At 41.9% G+C, this 23567-nt stretch overlaps 2 protein-coding genes across 3 annotated transcripts in view; one reads left to right on the top strand and one right to left on the bottom strand.

Moving 5' to 3' along the window:
- Window positions 1-19592, bottom strand: part of creld2 (cysteine-rich with EGF-like domains 2) — a 39724-nt gene extending 20132 nt beyond the window's left edge. The window contains exons 1-7 of one of the 2 annotated variants that reach the window (XM_073066377.1): window positions 19481-19592; window positions 18471-19183; window positions 16332-16414; window positions 11781-11891; window positions 9377-9468; window positions 5256-5432; window positions 463-573 (exon numbers count right to left, since the gene is read on the bottom strand). In XM_073066377.1, coding sequence (XP_072922478.1) covers window positions 463-573; window positions 5256-5432; window positions 9377-9468; window positions 11781-11891; window positions 16332-16414; window positions 18471-18590 — 694 coding nt within the window. In that variant the 5' untranslated portion in view covers window positions 18591-19183; window positions 19481-19592. Of the gene's footprint in view, window positions 1-462; window positions 574-5255; window positions 5433-9376; window positions 9469-11780; window positions 11892-16331; window positions 16415-18470 lie in introns of both variants that reach the window. The other variant, XM_073066378.1, reaches the window with a different exon arrangement.
- Window positions 19593-19633: 41 nt separating this feature from the next.
- The window catches only part of alg12 (ALG12 alpha-1,6-mannosyltransferase), a 36000-nt gene continuing 32066 nt past the window's right edge, over window positions 19634-23567 (top strand). The window contains exons 1-2 of the mRNA XM_073066376.1: window positions 19634-20058; window positions 21696-21828. Coding sequence (XP_072922477.1) covers window positions 19903-20058; window positions 21696-21828 — 289 coding nt within the window. The 5' untranslated portion in view covers window positions 19634-19902. The remainder of the gene's footprint in view (window positions 20059-21695; window positions 21829-23567) is intronic.

The following is a 23567-nucleotide window of genomic DNA, read 5'->3' as shown; positions in this document are numbered from 1 at the left end:
CCCATGATGAGGTTAGGATTAACTGGGGTTGTGGAGTAGCATGGCTTTCAATTAATTGATCAATAATTAAACAAAAAAACTTGATAATCACAAAGCAACACACACAAATGCTGGTGGAACTCAGCAGGCAAGGCAGCACCTATGAGAAAGAGTATGGTCAATGTTTTGGGCTGAGGTTCCTTCAGCTCCTCCAGCATTTTGTGCGCACTGCTTCGATTGCCAGCATCTGCAGGTTTTCTCTCGTTTGTAATTGATAATCTTAAAGGACCATTTGGAGAGTTCAGAAGCTCACAGGAGAAAGTTTATTAATTCAATAATAACTGACAGCATCATCAGCAGTGGGAGGATTTCAGCAATTAAGAGTTCTCAAGGTACCAGTAACCCAAAACTGGATTGAAACCTGTGAAAAGAAACCAGGAGAGGAAAGCACAATGCACAGCACTGTAATACAAGTGTGCTTACCATCACATGTGACTCCATCTTCATTCGTGACTGTTTCTACCCAGCCATCTGCACATTCACTGCAGTTGTGATTCGACGGGCCACTGCACATTTTGCAGGCAGGATGACAAGCTGTGCAAAGCAAAATATTTTTATATAACTGACTGCAAGTCCACTCACTAGAAAGGAAGACATTTCATTTTGTTTTTTGATTCTGTAATTTCTAGCCTCAGACATGGAAATGTATTCCCAAAGCTCTTAGAATTGTACAGAACAGAATGCAGTCCCTTCAGCCCATTTCACCCATGCTAACTCATGGTGTGTGTCTGTATGTGTGCCATGGGGTGTCCAATGAGGGGTAGCACCTCTGGTCAAAGGGCTTGTCATTTCTATTCTGGGGCCACTCACTCACCTTCGGTGTCCACCGGGCACTGAAGTCTCACCTGTGGCTCCAAGTAGCTGTTTGCATGCGACAGCAGCCCACACCCTGGTACACTGATTCGGTGGGTGAGATAAACCAGGTGAGGGCAGCTGGTGGCCTCATACCCCAGTAAAATAGGACCACACCCATCCTGGCATACAAAGTCAACTCTGACAGAATGGACAGATGAGATCTTCACTGAGACCAACAGCCAGGAAGAGCCCGAAAGCGCGTACCTCCAGGCGCAAGGGCAGCTCCCATTTGCTGTTACAGGAGTATTGGGTAGTCCCACAACATGATAAAAATGGCCATTTGACCTTGCAATTTCCCTTGTTATAGCCTTGCATCTTATCGTCTACCTGACCACAGTTCTTTTATAATATCTTTTATTCTGCCTTGTTATTGTTTTCCCTTGGAGAACCTCAATGCACTATTATCATCAGATTATTTGCACGGACAGCAAACAAAACAGGTTGGTTACCTTAGGATGTGACGGTAAAAGCAACTTACCTCGCCATGGCATCTTCCTCCGAGTTGACTTAAAGTAGTGATAGAGGACAAGAATTATTTTTATTCATTTATTTATTTTTGTGGGTTTTTTTAGTATTTGGACAGGTAATTAGACTTTTGCACAGTGGTGGCAGTGATTGCAGAATAAAAAGTATTACAGAAAAATTGTGGTAGGTGGACAGCAAGAAGCAAGGCTACAACGAGGAAGATTGAGGTCAAATGCCCATTTTATCATGTTAGGGAACTAACTGTAAATGATGGAAATAAAAAAGTAATCTTGCTTAAAATGTTATTAGATATTAAATAGAATTGTTGGGGAGTGGAAACCCAACAGAAGAGACTGGGGAAGAGGCGGTTGGCTCACAAATAGAGAAAGCTTGGAGACTGTGTGTGACGGAGGATGGGCAGGTGATAGAGAAGGGACGCGCTCAGACGGATGGTTTGAGATGTGTCTATTTTAACGCAAGGAGTACTGTGAACAAAGAGGATGAGCTTAGAGCTATGATATGGTGGCCATTACAGAGACTTGGATGGCTCAGGGACAGGAATGGTTACTTCAAGTGCTGGGTTTTAGATGTTTCAGCAAGGACAGGGAGGGAGGGAAAAGAGGTAGGGGCATGGCACTGTTGATCAGAGGTAGTGCCATTGCTGCAGAGGGTGGATATCATGGAGGGATTGTCTACAGAGTCTCTGTGGATGGAGGTTAGGAACAGGAAGGGGTCAATAACTTTAGTGGGTGTTTTTTTTTTAAATAGGCTGCCCAATAGTAAAAGGGATCGAGGAGCAGACAGGGAAACAGATCCTGGAAAGGTATAATAACAACACCTATTATCGGGATGGGAGATTTTAATTTCCAAAATATTGACAGGCATCTCCCTAGAGCAAGGGGTTTAGATGGAGTGGAGTTTGTTAGGTGTGTTCAGGAAGGTTTCTTGACACAATATGTAGATAAGCCTACAAGAGGAGAGACTGTACTTGATTTGGTATTGGGAAATGAACCTGGTCAGGTGTCAGATCTCTCAGTGGGAGAGCATTTTGGAGATAGTGATCATAATTCTATCTCCTTTACAATAGCATTGGAGAGAGATGGGAACAGACAAGTCAGAAAAGCGTTTAATTGGAGTAAAGGGGCATTATGAAGCTATCAGGCAGGAAATTGGAAGCTTAAATTGGAAACAGATTTAAGGGAAAAGTACGAAAGAAATGCGGCAAATGTTCGGGGGATATTTGTGTGGAGTTCTGCATAGGTGTGTTCCAATGAGACAGGGAATTAATGGAAGGGTACAGGAATTGTGGTGTACAAAGGCTGTAATAAATCTAGTCACCAACAAAAGCTTACAAAAGATTCAGAGAGCTAGGTAATGTTAGAGATCCAGTAGATTGTAAGGCCAACAGGAAGGAGCTTAAAAAGGAAATTAGGAGAGCCAGAAGGAGCCATGAGAAGGCCTTGGCGGGCAGGATTAAGGAAAATCCCAAGGCATTCTACAAGTATGTGAAGAGCAAGAGGATAAGACATGAAAGAATAGCACCTATCAAGTGTGACATTGGGGATGTGTGCATGGAACCGGAGGAAAAAGCAGAGGTACTTAATGAATACTTTACTTCAGTATTCGTTATGGTAAAGGATCTTAGTGATTGTAGTACTGACTTGCAGCAGACTGAAATGCTTGAGCGTGTAGATATTAAGAAAGAGGATGTGCTGGAGTTTTTGGAAAGCATCAAGTTGGGTAAATTGCTGGGACCGGATGGAATGTACCCCAGGCTACTGTGAAAAGCGAGGGAGGAGACTGCTGAGCCTCTGGCGATAATCTTTGCATCATCAACGGGGACGGGAAAAGTTCTGGAGGATTGGAGGGTTGCGGATGTTGTTCCCTTATTCAAGAAAGGGAGAGAGATAGCTCAAGTAATTATAGACCAGTGAGTCTTACTTCAGTGGTTGGTAAGTTGATGGAGAGGATCCTGAGAGGTAGGATTTATGAACATTTGGAGAGGTATAATATGATTAGGAATAGTCAGCATGGCTTTGTCAAGGGCAGATCATGCCTTACGAGCCTGATTGAACTTTTTGAGGATGTGATTAAACACATTGATGAAGGTAGAGCAGCAAATGTAGTGTATATGGATTTCAGCAAGGAATTTCATAAGATACCCCAAGCAAGGCTTATTGAGAAAGTAAGGAGGCATGGGATCCAAGGGGACATTGCTTTGTGGATCCAGAACTGGCTTGCCCACAGAAGGCAAAGAGTCGTTGCAGATGGGTCATATTCTGCATGGAGGTTGGTGACCAGTGGTGTGCCTCAGGGATCCATTCTGGAACCCTTATTCTTCGTGATTTTTATAAATGAACTTTATGAGGAAGTGGAGGGATTGGTTAGTAAGTTTGCTGATGACACAAAGGTTGGAGCTGTTGTGGATAGTGTGGAGGGCAGTCAGAGGTTACAGCGTGGCATTAACATGATGCAAACATGGGCTGAGAAGTGGCAGATAGAGTTCAGCCCAGATAAGTGTGAGGTGGTTCATTTTGGTAGGTAAAATATGATGGCAGAATATAGTATTAATGGTAAGACACTTGGCAGTGTGGAGGATCACAGGGATCTTGGGGTCCGAGTCCATAGGACGCTCAAAGCAGCTGCGCAGGTTGACTCTGTGGTTAAGAAGGCATATGGTATATCAGTCTTCATCAATCGTGGAATTGAATTTAGGAGCTAAGAGGTAATATTGCAGCAATATAGGACCCTGGTCAGACCCCACTTGGAGTACTGTGCTCAGTTCTGGTCACTTCACTTCATGAAGGATGTGGAAACCATAAAAAGGGTGCAGTGGAGATTTACAAGGATGTTGCCTGGATTGGGGAGCATGCCTTATGAGAATAGGTTGAGTGAACTTGGCCTTTTCTCCTTGGAGCGATGGAGGATGAGAGGTGACCTGATTGAGGTTTATAAGATGATGAGAGGCATTGATCATGTGGATAGTCAGAGACTTTTTCCCAGGGCTAAAATAATTGCCACAAGAGGATACAGGTTTAAGGTGCTGGGGAGTAGGTACAGAGGAGATGTCAGGGGTAAGTTTTTTTACTCAGAGAGTGGTGAGTGTGTGGAATGAGCTGCCGGCAACGGTGGTGGAGGTGGATACGTTAGGGTTTTTTAAAAGAGACTTTTTGATAGGTACATGGAGCTTAAAAAAATAAAGGGTCTCGGCCTGAAACGTCAACAGTGCTTCTCCCTATAGATGCTGCCTGGCCTGCTGTGTTCTACCAGCATTTTGTGTGTGTTGCTTTTTGAATTGTATTGTGTTGCTCATTTATCAAGGTAACACAAGTGGGGGGGGGGGGGGGTAGTAAAAGCAAAGGGAATAAGTTACATCTTCTTGCTTTGTTCACTGCAGTTTGTAGTTGCTGGGGACCGGTGGAGGTCATATCTTTTGATGCCGGCACAATAACACTTAGCTTACATTTGGATACGCTTAAGTTTCAGTACTTCAAGATTGTATGTTTGCTAATTCCTAATAAAGGATCGAATACATCTCCTTGTCATTTTGACCAATCATTGTTAGAGTGAGGGTGCATCATACAAGTATAACAAATCTGTTGGGTCACTGGCAGCGGCAATTGTTTCCGTTTTGGTTTTCCTTGGTTTGCTCACTACAGGTTGGGAACCCCTGCTTTAAGATTACAGTTCCAATTTTTTTAAATTATAAAAACAAGCTTATATCAATCAGGCCACTTCAGCAAATTAACTGGTCACGATTCCACTTATACACAAGGAACCTCATTTTCTATGAATTGTCTGTGCCTACCTGTTTGATCAACTGGTAAAATATCAAAAAAGTGAATTGCGATGCAGTTTAGGACAATCATTCCAGGAGTCCACAAAAGAAAGTTTACCTGTGCAGAGCGAATCGGTTTCATTCCGGAATTCAGTGTAGTAGCCATCAGCACAGTCCAGACACTCTGCTCCCTTGTACTCCTTCGTGCAGCTGCACGAGCCATCGCCAGTCCGCGTACCATCACCATTACAGGTACCGTGCCCACTGCAGGGCCTGTCCATCCCACCAGGACACCCTGAAATCACACACCATTACTGTTCACAAGCTGTCACTTAGGCAAAATAATCGCTGACCTACAGATTAGTATCCTCCAAAAAGTTATAGTGAGGATGCAGTGCCCAACTGTAATTACTTAGAATATTGGCAAATTTACAAGGTCACAGAAGGATTAGTGGCAATGGATACGATTTCATCCCAACAAGTGTGCCCACATGCAGCAGCCATCATTAAGGAATCTCAAAGTGGAATACAGGTTACTGTCATTCACACCGATGCCGAGTTCCTGCGTTGTCAGTGTTATCCTAACTAAAATCTGTATGAACACTAAAAGACACATTTGTGATTTGTATTAATGACTCAGAGGCTGGCAGACAATTTGCCAGTGACATTAACAGTGGCTAGCACAACACTATTACAGTGCGGGCATTCCGGATGTCAATACCAGCGCCATCTGTAAGGGGTCTCTGCACGTCCTCCCAGTGGAATTCATGGGTTTTCCCCAGTGATCTGGTCTCCTCCCACAGTCCTAAGACACACCAGCTAGGTTAACTGCTGATTGTAAATGACCTCATTACCAGGTTAGAGTTAATTAGGCTTGTCAGGGATTGCTGGAGCAGCATGGCTCAAATGACCGGAAGGGATTACCCTGTGCTGCATCACTGCGGATGTGGTTTGCCATTGCCTTCTTCTGGGCAGTGTCTTTACAAGACGGGTGATCCCAGCCACTCTCACTGCTCTTCAGAGTGTGTCTGCCCGGCAGTGGTCGCATAACCAGATCATGTGACCTGTGATAGGCACCTGTTCCCATGGCTTCACATGACCCTGATCGGGGGGGGTTAGGTGCTACTCCTTACCCAGGGGTGACCTGCAGGCTAGCAGAGGGGATGGAGTGCCTTACACCTCCTTTGTTAGAGACACATGCCCCACCATCCGTACTGTTGTATAGTTCACAAGTTACATACAATATATGTACTTTACATCTCAGAAAATATGAACACAATACATCATTTTTTCTGTTCATATTATGGCTTTAAGTATTTTGTTTGCTGTATATGACTACTTGCAGTGTCTTGCACACTGGTCCGAGAAAAGTTGTTTCCTGGGTGAATGACAATAAATTTGAACGGATGCAACCAAACTTACCTGTACAACTATTCGGAAGGCTAGGAAACAAACATTGAACACCTAAACACCAAAATCACAAGCAACCACCGACTTTGTAGCTATTACCAGAAAAACAATGACACTCATGCACTTGGGCAAAACCGTAGTTTACCACGATTTCTCAAACAACAGCTGATATTCTGGGGAAATGACATGCATAGATTCACACCTCCTAGGAAAAAATATTTCACTTCATCTCAAAGCTAACAGGTATAACATGAGTTAGTGTCTATAAAAAGTATTCACCCCCCCCCCCCCCCCCAAAGAAGTTTTCATGTTTTATTGGTTTACAACATTGAATCACAGCAGATTTAGTTTGGCTTTTTTTGACACTGATCAACAGAAAAAGACTCTTTGGTGTCAAAGTGAAAACAAATCTCTAAAAAGCGATCTAAATTAATTACAAATGTAATACACAAAATAATTGATTGCTCAAGTATTCACCTCCTTCATGTAGCAATTACAGCCTTGAGCCTGTAGATGGGTCTCTATCAGCTTTGCACCACAGAACACTGCAATTTTTCCCCATTCTTCTTTACAAAACTGGTTGAGCTCTTACAGATTGCATGGGGATCGTGAATGAACAGCCCTTTTAAGTCCAGCCGCAAACTCTCAATTGGATTGAGGTCTGGGCTCTGAATTAGCCACTTCAGGCCATTAGCTTTGTTGTTTCTAAGCCATTCCTGTGTAGCTCTGTGTTTTATATTTTTAATTCATTTAGATCACTTTGTAGAATCTGTTTTCACTTTGACACGGAAGAGTTCTTTTCTGCTGATCAGTGTCAAAATAAAAACCTAACTGACTCCACTGTGATTCAATGATGTAAAACAATAAAACATGAAAACTTCTGAAGGGGGTGAATGTTTTATAGACACTGTATGTCTCAGTTCTAGATCATAAGTTCCCAACCTGGAGTCTACGGATCCCTTGCATAATGCTATTGGTGCGGGGCATACAAAAGGTTGGGAACCCCTATTTTAGATCATCTCACTAGGAGACACCCTCTCAGCATCTGCTGTCAACTCCCCTCAGAATCTTAAATTAGATCACTTAGCATGATCACAGTCTACAGCTCTTTGAGATCTTATATCCTTTCTCCTCCCCATGTACAAATAGACCCAGTTCTATATCATCAACATGGAACGTAGCACTTTGCCCCCTCAATCAAGTTGTTGACACGAGATGGGAACAGCTGGATCCAAGCACTAATTGCTGAGGTAGTTTAGCTACATTACTGTTACAGTAATTAAAATGTGGGTTAAGACCTTTAATTTTATTAAAGGGAAAAATGGCTGGCATCATTTAGCACTTTAGTGCAAGGATATTTATTAGGTGTGTTAAAATCAAGCTTACAAAAATCAGTGAAAATAGTGGAAAGAAAAATGCCAATAATTACAATAAGTTATCTACAAGGAACAATAATAACCCTGTACTTATTCTTGTCAAGTGTGAACCCCTGGTCCCAATCTCTCTCACTCACTGAGAGGGTGATGAGTTCCTTTTATTGGCACCAGGACACACCATCTTTAATTATCGACAGAGTTTACTTATGATTACACACGAATCAGAATATGATGCACCCCACAATGTAGCTGCAATCATATTACAAAATCAACAGAAGTATTACCTTAAATACACAATGCAAACAACATATACCCACCCCCAGTAGTAAAGATCTGGAATATTCCAGCGTGTAGGGCAGGAAAGGCACCATAAACCAACCAGAGAACATCAGATCAGTTTATCATTCAGTGGATGCCACAGGACTGCCGGAAAACTACAGTGTGAAACAGCAGAACGCTCAGCATGATTGCACACTTACACTTAACCAGAAGTGAAGATGAAATTAAATTAAACTAAACGTTGGTGTCTGACTCTCAATGTATGTAGCAATGCAAAGGGAAGGCAGTGGGTGAATTATGAAATTAGACCTGGGAAAAGACATCGACGTGCATACACTCAGTGCGACAACAGCAGAATGATAAGGCGACGTTTGTGCGCAAGTGTGTGCCTGTGAATGTGGGTGCAAGAAATGCGCTTAGTGAAAGTGCTCCCTCCCATTCCATCAACCAGAAAAAAAATTAATTTCCACAACCAATGCTCTCACTTTAACAACCATCTCATGTTCTTGTTAGTTATTTGCATTTGCACAGTTTGTCATCTTCTGCACACTGGTTGATCTTTCATTGATCCTGCTGTAATTACTATTCTGCAGATTTGCTGCGTATGCCCACAGGAAAGTGCTGTATACTGTGACAGGCATGTACTTTGATAATAAATTTACTTTAAACTTACTGTAATTTAGTTTTTATTATGTATTGCAATGTACTGCTGCTGCATCAGCTTTGACAAATGGGGGTGACATTAAACCTGGGGTGACATTAAACCTGGGTCACTAGTTCCCCTTGACCTATCCTCAAAGTACTTACTTAAGGATGTTCCAAGAAGGTTATTAAGCAAAAGGATTCCTAAACTACACAAGCGCAAGAAAATGGTACATTCAAAACAAAGATACTGTCATCAGCAGAAGAAAAACCGCAGATGCTGGAAATCTCAGAAGTTCAGGAAGTATCTATGGAAAAGAGTAAACAGTTGACATTTCGGGCTGAGACTCTTCATTAGGACTCAGGATGGCGGATACCGCCAGCGTTTTGTGTGTTTTGCTTGAAATATTTTGTCAAATTCACGCAGATTATTTTTTTTTTAAATCTTAGAAAGCGTAAATGTTGTAATCACAATTACAACACCAGCAAGTCAAGTCATCAGAAAATGCAATTATACCCGCTCATTACATACCAACGCAGTCTACACCAAAGCTTCCAGCTGGACAGCACACTTTAATTGTGTCCACACAGAACCAGTGGAAGAAATCAGAATGTTCTTTCTGCCTATGATGAAGAAAAAGTAATCCGAATGAGTAAGTATCAAAATCTGATTGAAATGTAAATTGATCACTCTGATAGAATAATACATCTCAGAACCATTGGGCACGCTATAACAATGAACAGTCTTTAGGAACAAATTGTCAATCTCTTTCACTCTTTCTCATAGGGCAGTGGGTGTTTTTGTTTCAACAGCAAATACAATTTATCTTTGAAACCTGCTTGTTCAGCCCGTTCAAATGCACGCCACATTTCTCATTTTCACATTTTGTATTTAACAAAAAAAAAAGTGCACTTGCAAGAATCACTAGATTTTGTTTTTGTTACAGCAATGGACAGGAATGAGCCAGCAATTTCAGGTGTGCAGATCAGCATATTCCCAATTTTTATGCCTGTTTGACATAACGCAAGAAAGGGCTCAGGTTAGATGCCAGTAATGTTCCCTCTAATTTTCTTTTTTTTAAATAGCTGTGCGGACCAACCATTGGTCTGAGGAGGAAATTTATTTATATGGCCTGAAAACTGCACAGCATTTTAAATGTTTTTTTCTGCAACATGCATACTATTAGCAACACAGTAGTGTAGTGGTTAGCACAACAATTTACAGTACATGTGACAGGGTCAATTCCAGCCGAATTTGTACATTCACTGCGTGACCGCGTGGGTTTCCTCTGGGTGCTCTGGTTTCCTCCCACGGTCCAAAGACATACTGGTTCAAAGGCAGATAAATTGGTCATTGTAAATTGTCCCGTAATTGGTCCAGGATTAAATTGAGGATAGCTCGAAGGGCCTACTCTGTGCTCATTTTTCAATAAGTGAACCAACAACCAGATAAAAATATTTAGAATGAAAATTAAAACACTGACAACTTAAATACGTTGAAGCTCTAAAATGTTTCAAAGTAAAAGTCGCGATACGTTTATCATATTAGCATTATATAAAAGAAAATTCTAGCTGCTTGGCAACAAAGACTACACTCGGGGGAGCACTTCAGTTACCGTGCAGCACACTGGATATCAACCCACCCACCCTCAGTTCTGCACCAAACTGGGCGGATAATCTAAAATGCATACAGCTCATGGCTTCAGGTAATAAATTTGAGTTCCTGGAGACATTTAGAAACAGTTGAAGACTTTTTTCGTTAACTGTGAGGGTATTATTTGGGGATGTGGTCTCTGGCAAAGCCTCAAGATCTAACACTGAGATCAACCCACAGCCTGTGGAGTGCTCACACTTCACAGAATGGCTGCAGCTATTTCAAAGAAATGTAACTTAGGGATAGAGTCATGGTGTAATAGAGCACAGAAACTGGCCCTTGGGCCCAATACATCTATGTTCACTAAGATTTGCATCCAAGTGTTTTCCCCTCCCCCCCCCTTCCTCTATTCCCCATTCCAGCATTTTACCTTTTCTCACCTGCCTATCACTTCCCCCAGGTCCCCTCCTCCTTTCCTTTCCCCCATGGTCCACTCCATCATCCCATCAGATTGCTTCTTCTTCACCCCTTTTCCACCGCCCATCTCATTCTAACTATTCTCCTTTCCCTCACACTTTTTTATTCTGGCATCTTCCCCCTTCCTTTCCAGCCTTAGAGAATGTTAACTGCTTATTCATTTCTAAAAGATGCTGCCTGACCTGCTGACTTACTCCAGTATTTTCTGTGTGGTGCTTAAGATAATCCTATTTGCCTTCATTTGGCTCATATCCCTCTCAACCTTTCCTATTCATGTACGTATCCGGGTGACTTTTAAACACAGAATGGGTGCAAGTGGTGGTGGTGGTAAATGCAAGGATCTGGCCAGATCAAACACCTGGCACAGAAGTTACAAAAATCAGGAGTTCTATCACGAGAATACACCATAAAGCCATTCAAAACTAATCTTTTCATTCATTATGTGACGTGGGCAATCAAGTTCCATGACCATGATCGTTGTTGGCAAACTTTTCCAAAAGTAGTAAAGTGGTTTGCCTTTGTCTCCTTCTGAGCAGTGTCTTCACAAGAGAGATGACACCAGCCATCATCAATACTCTTCAGATTGTCAGCCTGGCATCTGTGGTCATACAACCAGCCCTTCTGATACACACCAGCTGCTTATACAACCATCCACCATCTGCTCCCATGGCTTCATGTGACCCTGATCAGCAGGGTTCAGGGTCCAAGCAAGGATCCTCCTAGCTTGCAGGGTCCAAGGGTGACCTGCAGGCTAGCGGAGGGAAGGAGTTCCTTACACCTCCTTTGGTAGAGACAAATCTCCATCCCACCATCCTCCAGGTTTAGTAAGAAAGACAAAGAAAAAGCAAATCAGAAAATCACTTACATCGTGAACCACCAATGTTCAATATGCTCTTCATTAGTTTCCACCATGAGATGACATTCAAAGTCAGAACTCTCACACAACGATTCCATAATTTCAACAAGACGAGTCTCACTAAATTAAAAAAAAATCCTGCTTTATTCACACAACTGAAAATTCTTAAGTCTTATTTTACTAAACAATTCAAGGATCCTAATCGATATGGACAAAATAATTAAATGTATTATGCTTTTTATGACAATCACATTTTTATTGGACAACCTTTTGTTTGCATACAGTGGATTCCATTTAATTGAGCCATCTACTAAATGGGGCAGCCACCTATTTGGGCCAACTTTTAAAGAACAAAAACTAATCAAGAAAATAGCCCGCATTTCCTTCATTTATTTGGGACACTATTCCATTTAATTGGGACAGGAGACTGTTGCCGAACAGTTTCTAAGTAGTGTTAATCACAGGCACTTGTGTGGCCAAACAATTTTAAATATAGTTGGTTGTGTGTGCTTGTGTCTAAAAAAAAGTGTGATTTTTGTCAACTTATAGTTGGTGAGAAATAAGCAGTAAGAATTTGGAACCGTTTTTCTCACTATGGTTTCAAGCATTCAGGCTTGGAGATGCCAGAAATGGCCAGGAGTGAAAATGACATTTCACAAGTTAGGAGCTACAAAGAATTAGAAGGTATCAATAATCATCTTAAATGTTAAAATGAAAATGAAGATGTGGGGGGTGCAATCATCAAAAGCATTGTACAAAGGCATTCCATTAGCTACACTAATCTCCCACCCCCCCCCCCCCACCCTCATCCTCATCACAATCTACCGGGATTGTATTGAGAGCGCCCTGAGCAACTGCATCACTGCCTGGTTCGGAAATTGCACCATCTTGGATCGCAAGACCCTGCAGCGGATAGTGAGGTCAGCTGAGAAGATCATCGGGGTCTCTCTTCCCGCCATCACGGACATTTACACTACACGCTGCATCTGCAAAGGAAACAGCATTTTGCACCCCTCATACAATCTCTTCTCCCTCCTGCCGTCTAGGAAAAGGCTCGAAAGCAGTCGGGCTCTCACGACCAGACTATATAACAGTTTCTTCCCACAAGCTATCAGACTCCTCAATACCCGAAGCCTGGACTGACACCTTGCCCTACTGTCCTGTTTATTATTTATTGTAATGCCGGTACTGTTTTTTGTGCACTTTATGCAGTCCAGTGTAGGTCTGTAGTATAGCTTTCTCTTTTATTTTTATTACGTAGTTCAGTCTAGTTTTTTGTACTGTGTCATGTAAACCATGGTCCTGAAAAACGTTGTCTCATTTTTACTATGCACTGTACCAGCAGTTATGGCCAAAATGACAATAAAAGTTGACTTGACTAGACTAGGTGTCGGATTTTGTTAACATACAGTCAATTAGAAGAACACAGCACAATGGATGAATTCCAGCGATAACTATTAGGAATAATAGTTTTATAGTACTGTAGTTGTAGCGGTAGTGTTCTAATCTGTTCTGTATTTCATCCAAATAGATAATTTGTCACTCAGTTAAATGGTAGTTCGTCTTTTTTTAAATATACCTTTTTAAACTATTTTCATGAAACTTTTTGCTGCTTAATTAGGCCAAAATGAACTGGTCCCAATTAACAAGAACACACTATTTTAATCTACAATAAATCAATTTGCCAAAGTTTACTTCATGGCACTGAGAATAAACTCAACTCCCGGACTAAAACACTGGTCTGTGCAAGAACAGTCAGGATGTGGACAATAAATTACATTGGGCAGGATGTGCTTTTAGAGGAGATATTTCCGAAGCAGTGCAGGGAGCAAGCTTAATAAGCTGGTAAGGAAGGCGGGCTCTGTCGTGGGCAAAGTACTGGAGAGTTTAACATCGGTAGCTGAGCGAAGGGCGCTGAGTAGGCTACGGTCAATTACGGATAACTCTGAACATCCTCTACATAGCACCATCGAGAGACAGAGAAGCAGTTTCAGCGACAGGTTACTATCGATGCAATGCTCCTCAGACAGGATGAAGAGGTCAATACTCCCCAATGCCATTAGGCTTTACAATTCTACCGCCAGGATTTAAGAACTTTTTAAAAGCTATTATTAATGCTTTTTGAGATAGTGATTTAGATGCATATCATATTTTTTTACTGAGTTAAGTATTGTATGTAATTAGTTTTGCTACAACAAGTGTATAGGACATTGGAAAAAAAAGTTGAATTTCCCCATGGGGATGAATAAAGTATCTATCTATCTATCTATCTACTTTGAAGGCCAGGCTTACATAGGACAGTGTCTATTACAATTGGGCCATTAAAACCTTCCTGTACTCAGGACCTACCCCAACAATGCAAACTTCTGTATCTCACAACAATATTTTTCATCCCAATATGTCACCCTTTACCTACCCGTAGCTAGCTGATATCTCTAATACACCCTTACTCTGATCTGAAAGTTGCTATTACAAATTGCTGAATACTTGCGTAGGAGCCACGTATCTATTTTCTGTCTGTATATATTTTGTGTTGCGCCTTTATTATGGGTAATTTGTCACACAGGTTGGAGCTTCGAAGCGAATGAGTACAGTTACAAAATCATGCTCTGCCTTTAGGTCAATTTAGTCTAGGTAGAGACAGGGTGTGGGTCACAGGGTGATTTATTTTATTGACTGCTGCCGCTGGACTTATTAGATGGCTAATTTTTTTAATGGGGGGGAAAAAAAATCGCTAGAAGATTGTTCCTCTTTGCTGGTTTCATGATAAAAGGATAAAACATACTCGTTTGAATTTTGGAATGTCATTTGGAGGACATCATACAGTGTCAACTCTGTGCTTAGTCTCAGGGGTTTTGGTTCAATTTCAAGTAACTGCTACACTTGAAATAAACTGGTATTTTGTTTTCGGACCCTTCAGTTCTCTTCAGCATCTCCATGCTCCAGGACAGAATTCCATCAGCGTCCCTGATGTACAGAATTCGGCCTGTGGGTGAGGAGGAACCAGCATCTTCCTCAACCCCAAGTTCAGTTTTGACTGTGCACATGCAATCTGTTACTGTGACAGCTTTCTTCATCTTTCAGCTAAAAACCCTGAACATAGTCTGAATTTCTGCAATAACAAAGGGCTAGGTGGACACCCTTGCTCCAGGAGACATCGGCAATGAAATCATACATTCAATTTTTCCACAGTGTATCAGCACACTAGCTTTAAAACCTCTTGAGCTTTTACCCAGCATTTCAACAACCTTCATTGTGCTCCTTACTGCAAGTACAGGAGAAATAAACTGCGGTGTCTATATTTGATTAATAAATATGTTTAATAAAGTCACGAGCATAATCTGAGTTAAGTCTAAGAGGCACTGTACATGTGAGCTTTCAGAGAACCTTTGATAAGCAAAAATATGAGGCACCGTAACAAGATAGGTTCTTATGTTATCAGCAAAACCTTAATATATCATTGTAGTACTTGGCTATCATACCATAAAATCTCAGCCAAAGCTTTACCTACTATATACAAATGTGGTCCTAATGAAGGAGATCAGCCAGCACAGGATGACAATCACAGAGGGTGAAGTGAAGGTGACTTTGTGGATAATACAAGACTCACATGATCAGATTGGTACTATCATTGATGCACATCAAATAGCTGATCTATCAGCAGTTGGAAGATTTGTGCAACCAAAGAGTCAGCATTCATGGCACTAATTTGGGGCGTCTGCCCCCCAAAAGCTTCCATACCATCTGTGTGCAAAGTAATCCGGAAAAAAAAAATCACATCTGTGTGAAGTCACTTAAGTGTCAAAAAAAAGATCAGTATGAATGTTAGAACAGTCAGGTTTGTTAGGAATGGTCAAGGAAGAGCAAGACGAATGACAACGATTAGAATCCATTCTTCTGCCTACAATTGCTGCAACAGATGACTCGCTCGCATGTCTTTTTACCTCAGAGGAATTGTATCTGTATTTTAAAAGTACGTGTTTTAGAAATTGATTGTAATTTGGAAGTCTTCTATGAGACAGAAAAACCTGTGAATTTTAAAGTGTGTTTTAAGAATTTTAAACAAACGTATCAGTAAAAATAAATGAACTGAGTTGAAACTACTGTTAGCTGGAAGTGTCTCCTTGGTAAGGGGGGGGACCTACCACTCAAATAATGGGTATTGGCAGCGAACCATGCCATAGAGGATAAACAGAGAAGTGACCTAGTCTTTGAAGGTGGCTACACTACAACATCCCTTTAGTGAGGGTACCCATTGTTATCCATGTATATTGATCAAGCTTAAGATCTTCATTTGAGCTCAAATTCTTACTGGTCAGCAAACCTCATACCATCACAAATCAAGGTGGTGACAAAAGGGAGAGTGAGGAGGGAATAAAGTGGGAGAATATGAAGGATGGAAGTTGTGCTATATGTAGAATCTGCCTCTTGTTTCAGGCATCAACACCATGGAACAAGCTTGTAAGATCAACTGCTCCCTTTCTGTCTCTCAACACAATGTCCCAAGTGAGGTGTAAAAATATTGCCTTGTAAAGGATTCGTTACAAACTGCATACATACCTGATTTCATATTTTGACAAATATCTTTCTTCCCAGTCTGTATTTCCACCACCAAAATTCTTCCTGGATGTATTTTCGACACCCTATTTAATTTTATAAATGTAATAATTTTGAAAACCATTCTGAAAAATTTCAAATGATTTAGCCCTAGAAATTTAACCCTGCTACATTGGACAAAAACTTAATCCAAGAATTATTAGTGCAAAATTACAGATTTGGAGTTCACCAACATACATTGTTGATCGAGTACATTTCTCAGTCAAGACAATTCTGAAAGCTAATCTAGACTGAAAAACATCTGACGTACTGTATGTTCAATACCCACAGATTTCTAGGATTTATGTTCCTAAAGAACTCCAAATGCGAGGGGAAAAAATACTATACACATTTTTCACCCTTTGCAAAGACATTAAACATGTAAACATAAACAAGAGCACCTGGTCAAAGATTGTGAAAAGTTTGTATTCAAAAGTTCATCCTGTCTCCATATATAGGAAATAGAAACATACAGAATATATCCAACAAATAATGGATACAGCCCAGTCCATCATGGGTAAATCCCTCCCCACCACTGAGCACATCTACACAAAGCACTGTCGCAGGAAAGCAGCATCCATCATCAGGGACCTCCACCACCCACAGCATGCTCTCTTCTCACTGCTGCCATCAAGGAGATGGTACAGGAACCTCAGAACTCGCCCTACTAGGCTTCGGAATAGTTATTACTCCTCAACCATCAAGCTCTTGAACCAAATATAATGGTCGTCTAACTTCACTTGCCCTTATCATTGAGATATTCTCACAGCCTATGGACTCACTTTCAAGATCTCTTCATCTCATGTTCTCGATATTTATTACTATCTTTTCTTTTGTATTTGCACAGTTTGTTGTCTTTTGGACACTGGTTGGACACCCAAGCTGGTGCGGTCTTTCATTGATTCTATTATGGATTTATTGAGTATGCCTGTAAGAAAATGAATCTCAGGGTTGCATATGGTGATACATATTTATTTTAATATATAGTTTGAATTTATAATATAAAAAGTTTCAAAGATTAATTTACATGCATGTATCAGACAATGTTATATTGGGGAATCCTTCATAAACCAAACATACAAAAGATTATCTTGGTGCTTATAACCTGTTGCCTCCAACATGTGAAATCTAACATCAGGATAAGCTCGGAACTTAGGATAAACATCTCTGCAAACCTTGGGCCTTTTCTAATATCCATTCAGTTCAAGTGCCTTACACGACATGGGACGTACTGAATGAAAAAGTGTCTTGCACACAAAAACAGTCTCACTGAAAGTTTTAAAAACTCCTGCCACAACGGTATTTTCAGATGCTTCAGATTCTCACCACCTTTTATAAAAACTGATTGTTTTCCTTGCGCCCAGTGTCCTACCCCTGCCCAAGTTCTGCACTGTTCATAAAGCATGTATTAGAGTCATAGAAAAGCACAACACAGAAACAGGGCTTTTGACCCATCTAATCTATGCCAAACGATTTAAACTGCCTACTCCCGTCAACCTGCACCAGGACCATAGCCTGCCATACCCTATCAGCCATATACCTAACCAAACTTCTCTTAATCAATGAAATCGAGTTTGCATGCCCCACTTGTGCTGGCAGCTCATTCCACACTCTCACCACCCTCCGAGTGAAGAAGTTTCCCCTCATATTCCCTTTAGAACTCTCACCTTTCACCCTTAACCCATGACCTCTAGTTGTCCTACCCAACTTCAGTGGAAAAAGCCTGCTTGCATTTACTCTTATCAATACAACTCAATTTTGTATTCCTCTATCAAATCTCCCCTCAATATTTTACATTCCAAGGAATAAAGTCCTAATCTATTCAATCTTTCCTTGTAACTCAGGTCCTCCAGACCCAGCAACATTCATTGTCACTGTTCTAATTATTCAATCATTTTCTGAAGCCAGTACATTTTTCTTTGTTCTGATGCTGTAGAATTCTCCTATTCCCTGTTTAACGGGTTCAAGGCTTACACGGCTACAGATTTCCAGTATTTAATTTGGGTTAAGTTACTGATGGAGACATTCCCTACAAAGCCTCCCAGATGCTGATCAACTACTGTGAAATTCAAAACCGTAAGAAATAATTGGGTCAGTACTCACCTTTAAGAAATTGTTACCTATTTTCTTGCAAGTAGAACACGCCAACTTGTCCTGGCTTGATGAAAGACCGGATAACACCAACAATCCAACAAATACAAACTGGAGACTTTTGCAATCCATTTTATGAATACAATGGAAATTTAAATTCTAAAAAAAGACCGTTTAAAAGACGATTTCGTTAAGTATGCAGAATGTCGATAGAAATTTCAGTGACACTATTTGATTATTGATCGAACTCAAGAAGAACTTCAGCTTAAAACGTTAAGCCAGGGCTTCGTTTGCATTGGCTTCCTATGGCTGTTCCGGAGTTGCAAGTCTTCTTGTGCAGTACTGAGAAATGATGTGCTGGGAGTGGGTCCAGGCCCTTAGCATCAGCTCTTCTCTGCACTATTGGCAGGTAAATTAATCGTGCCGTACTCCCCAGGTTAAACCGACCTTACAGCATCACCTCCGGCTGAATTCGTGCCACCACCGGCCCGAAGCGCACTCAATCCCGGATATTCTCCAGACCCCGCCTTCCCTGCCGGCCATCCTCCACACCCAATTGGTCCGGCTCGATGTCCGTCAATGCAGCCGCCAACCAGGCTTCGACACGCCGAGAGCGGTCGCTCACCCACGTGTAGCCCGGCGAACTGAATGGGTGATAATCGCGATCGTTGCAGGCAGACAGACATCAAATCGAAGGCACAGCGTGGTGCATTAATAGCAACAACCTGCAAATTGCACGTAAATGGAGACAAACATCAGCAGTGCATTGACACCGAAAACAAAGCCAAGGATTTAATACAGGGATTTGTAGAGTAACCAGAACGCACGGGCTAACAAAGCCAGCTTAATACAGGGAACAACTACACATTAATAGACGAACACACGGCTATGCATAATTGCATAGAATCAACATCACATACACTCAGAAGAAAAACATCAATCCATGCACACATTCATATGCATAAGCATCCCAAAGTACAGGCAGACATTGATGCAGGAAAACAAAAGATACACAAATCTACATTTATGTAGGTGCACGTCAATGCATTATCAGATGCAGAATAAATGCCAGGTAATGGTGCCGGGTTGAAAGAATAAAATCTCGGGCTCAGTCTCCCTTCCAGCTGTCAGTAGGCGGTGACATCCTGCGCAGTCGCCTATGAACTGGATGTTGTTAGCCGTCATTAAGCCGGCCTCGGATGCTCGTTGGCATGTGCCGTAGAGTTCTTACCCTCATTTTTTGTTTTACGATGGACTCTTCCTGAATTCCGCTCCAATGAGAATTGCAGGGCATCGTGTGGCTTTGCAATAAGCCCGCCGAGTGCATGCAGTGGGTTGTGAGATGTGTATTTAATATTGGAGGGCAAGGCGCTAACGCTGAGTGGCGCTGGAGCAGATTCCTCGAGTCTTCGGCGGGCTTGTCTCACTCGCCCCGAGTACAGCCATGGCTGAGAGGAGCCGACTGATGCAAAGGGAACTGTTGCTCCTAGTCCTGGTGGCTTGTATCCACCTGTTGACCTGTCCTTTTACTAAAGTGGAAGAAAGCTTCAACCTGCAAGCCATGCACGACCTCCTGTACCACCGCCTGCACTTGGACAAGGTATCAGTTTTGGTGACCTACCTATTTTTTGGCCACTCCGCTGGTTGCAACTGTGTTACTTCGTGTTTTCGTTCAGTTAGAATTGACTATTTATATCTGTACCAGATACCCGGGTTCAATTCCCCCCCAGTCTGTAAGAAGTTTGTACGTACCCCCCCCCCCCCCCTGACTGCGTGTTTCTTCCGTTTGCTGCGGTTTCCTCCCATAGTACAAAGACGTGCCGGTTGATAGGTTAATTGGTCAAAAAAGGGGGATAACTAAACTCACTTGCCGATCTATCCAGATGTTCCCACAACCAATGATCTAATTTTAAGGATTCTTTAAAAAGAGGAGAAAACTGCAGATGCTGGAAATCCAAAGCAACACACACAACATGCTGGAGGAACTCAGCAGGCCAAACAGTATCTATGGAAAAAAGTAAATAGTCCATGTTTAGAACTAAGACCCTTCATCAGGGCTGGATGGAGGACATGGGCCCGAAACATTAATTGTTTACCCTTTTCCATAGGTGCTGCCTGGCCTGCTGAGTTCCTCCAACTGTTTGTTTCTGAAGGTCTCTGTATTTCATTATCCCATGTTCTCGTCGTTTATCGCTATTTATTTATTTATTTATATGTGCATTTGCACAGTATTGCCTTCTGCATTCTGGCTGATCTTTCATTGATCCTGTTATAGTTACGATTCTTTAGATTTATTGAGTATTCCTGAAGGAAAATTAATCTCAGGGTAGTATATGGTGACATATCTGTAGAAACATAGAACATAGGTGCAGGAGTAGGCCATTAAGCCCTTCGAGCCTGCACCCCCATTCAGTATGATCGTGGCTGATCATCCAACAGAACCCTGTACCTGCTTTCTCTCCAAACCCCCTGATCCCTTTAGCCACAAGGGCCATATCTAACTTCCTCTTAAATATAGCCAATGAATTGGCCTCAACCGTTTCCTGTGGCAGAGAATTCCACAGATTCACCACTTTCTGTGTGAAGAAGTTTTTCCTCATCTCAGTCCTAAAAGGCTTCCCCTTTATCCTTAAACCGTGACCCCTCGTTCTGGACTTCCCCCAACATTGGAAACAATCTTCCTGCATCTAGCCTGTCCAATCCCTTTAGAATTTTATATGTTTCAATAAGATCCCCCCTCAATCTTCTAAATTCCAGCGAGTATAAGCCTAGTCGATCCAGTCTTTCTTCATATGAAAGTCCTGCCATCGCAGGAATCAACCTGGTGAACCTTCTTTGTACTCCCTCTATGGCAAGAATGTCTTCCCTCAGATTAGGGGACCAAAACTGCACACAGTACTCCAGCTGTGGTCTCACCAAGGCCTTGTACAACTGCAGTAGAACCTCCCTGCTCCTGTACTCAAATCCTTTTGCTATGAATGCCAACATACCATTTGCCTTTTTCACCGCCTGCTGTACCTGCATGCCTACTTTCAATGACTGGTGTACAATGACACCCAGGTCTGTACCTTGAAAATAAAATTTACTTTCAACTTTGGCTAGGGTTAAATAGGGGATTGCTGGGTGTCATGGCTCGTAAAGTTGGCAGGGTTTGCTCTTATGCTGTATCTCTATAACTAAATAAATTATTGGTGACCAAGATGTGACTGTTATTTCCCCCTCCTGCTCGCATTGCAGTACGATCATCACGAATTTCCCGGAGTTGTTCCAAGGACTTTTGTGGGACCGCTTTTTATTTCACTGCTCTCTGCACCAGCTGCTTGTGTCCTCTCGGTTCTCAACGTGTGCAAGTTTTACTCACAACTTCTAGGTATGACTGGCCTAAATTAAGTTGCAGTCTTATTTGGTTTCAAAACTAAGAAGCGTGGGGGTGGAGAATCCCACGGTCATTATTTGCATAAAATGTATTCAAGAAAAGATTTATTTTTATGTAAATACCGCATAAAGTATAGCACTCCTACGCAGGTACAGCTGATAACATGTCATCTGGTGTAAATCGGAGTTACCTTACAACTTTTGGAGTATCACTCCCATATGACTGACAGATTGTCATGTCACCAGGCTGCTAAATTTATTGGTACCTGTCTGGTAGAAGGTCCAAGAGCCTCAGGACTTGCACCACCAGGTTCAAGAACTGTTACTACCCTTCAACCATCAGGTTCTTGAACAAAATGGGATAACTACACTCACTTGCCTACCCATTGAGAAGTTCCCACAAACAATAATCTTACTTTAAGGATTCTTTATTTGGTTATTTATTTATATTGGCATTTGCACTGTTTGGCTTCTTCAGCACTCTGGCTGAATGAGGCATTGATCCTGTGGATAGTCAGAGGCTTTTTTCCCAGGGCTGAAATGACTAGCACAAGAGGGCATAGTTTTACTGTGCTTGGAAGTAGGTACAGAGGAGATGACAGGGATAAGTTTTTTATGCAGAGTGGTGAGTGCGTGGAATGGCTGTCGGCAACTGTGGTGGAGGTGAATATGATAGGGTCTTTTAAGAAGCTTCCAGACAGGTACATAGAGCTCAGAAAAATAGAGGGCTATGGGTAACCCTAGGTAATTTCTCAGGTAAGGACATGTTCGGCACAGCTTTGTGGGCTGAAGGACCTGTATTGTGCTGTAGGTTTTCTATGTTTCTATGATCTTTCATTGATCATGTTACTATGCTATAGATTTGCTGAGTATGCCCACAGGAAAATTAATCTCATGGTGACCTATATGTACTTTGATAACGTTACGAATGTGCCACAGCTCTGAGGGGCCAAAGGGTGCGGGGTAGCCCCCTCCTTTGTGAGAATCGCAAGATCACTATTAAGTCAGTTCAGGGGACACAGGAAATGAGAGAAAGACATGCAGAATCCACAAAAGGGTTGGAATGTGTCCTGGCCTCCGAAAGGCGGACCCATTGATACAGGCTATTGTCTCTTGGAGCCAGACTTGTGTATTGCATCCTGTACGATGCAATCGAAGCCCCAGGCAATGAACCAAGGAGGAGGTTGGTGGAGGGATTGCATCATCCCCAACCTGATTGACACCTGAGACCCTGTGAGTCAGGATAAAAAGAGGGTCTGTGGGAACAGCCTCTCAGATGCACCAGAAGAAATGCTAGCGATCCCGTAATAGCGAAAGCCGCTGGAAGGCCACGTGCGTCTGCTTCCATTTGCCCGGAATCGGTGGCCTTTGCCACGGAAAAATGGTTTTTAGCTAACGGGGAACTCAACTCCCAACGACTCTCGAAGGATTGACATCATAAAAGGAATGGGCAAGTTTTAACACGTCTCTCTCTCCAACCAAAGGCTGCAGCCTACAGCTTGACTGAACTAAAGTGACTTTTATATTTCCATCGGACAATACATTATCCCCTAGACAACGATAGAGCTGTTTCTTATTGATTATTATTATACCCGCGCTTTTAGATTTAGTATTGACGACGTATATTATCTGTGTGTTTGCATTGATGTTATTTTTGTGTATTTCTATCAATAAATGCTGTTAAAAATAGTACCATCAGACTTCAACGGACCTCTCTATCTTTGCTGGTAAGTG

This window comes from Hemitrygon akajei, chromosome 14, assembly GCF_048418815.1.
Source record: "Hemitrygon akajei chromosome 14, sHemAka1.3, whole genome shotgun sequence".
Lineage (NCBI taxonomy): Eukaryota > Metazoa > Chordata > Chondrichthyes > Myliobatiformes > Dasyatidae > Hemitrygon > Hemitrygon akajei.
Note: the sequence above shows the minus strand (reverse complement) of the source record. Positions and strands in the feature narration are given on the sequence as shown.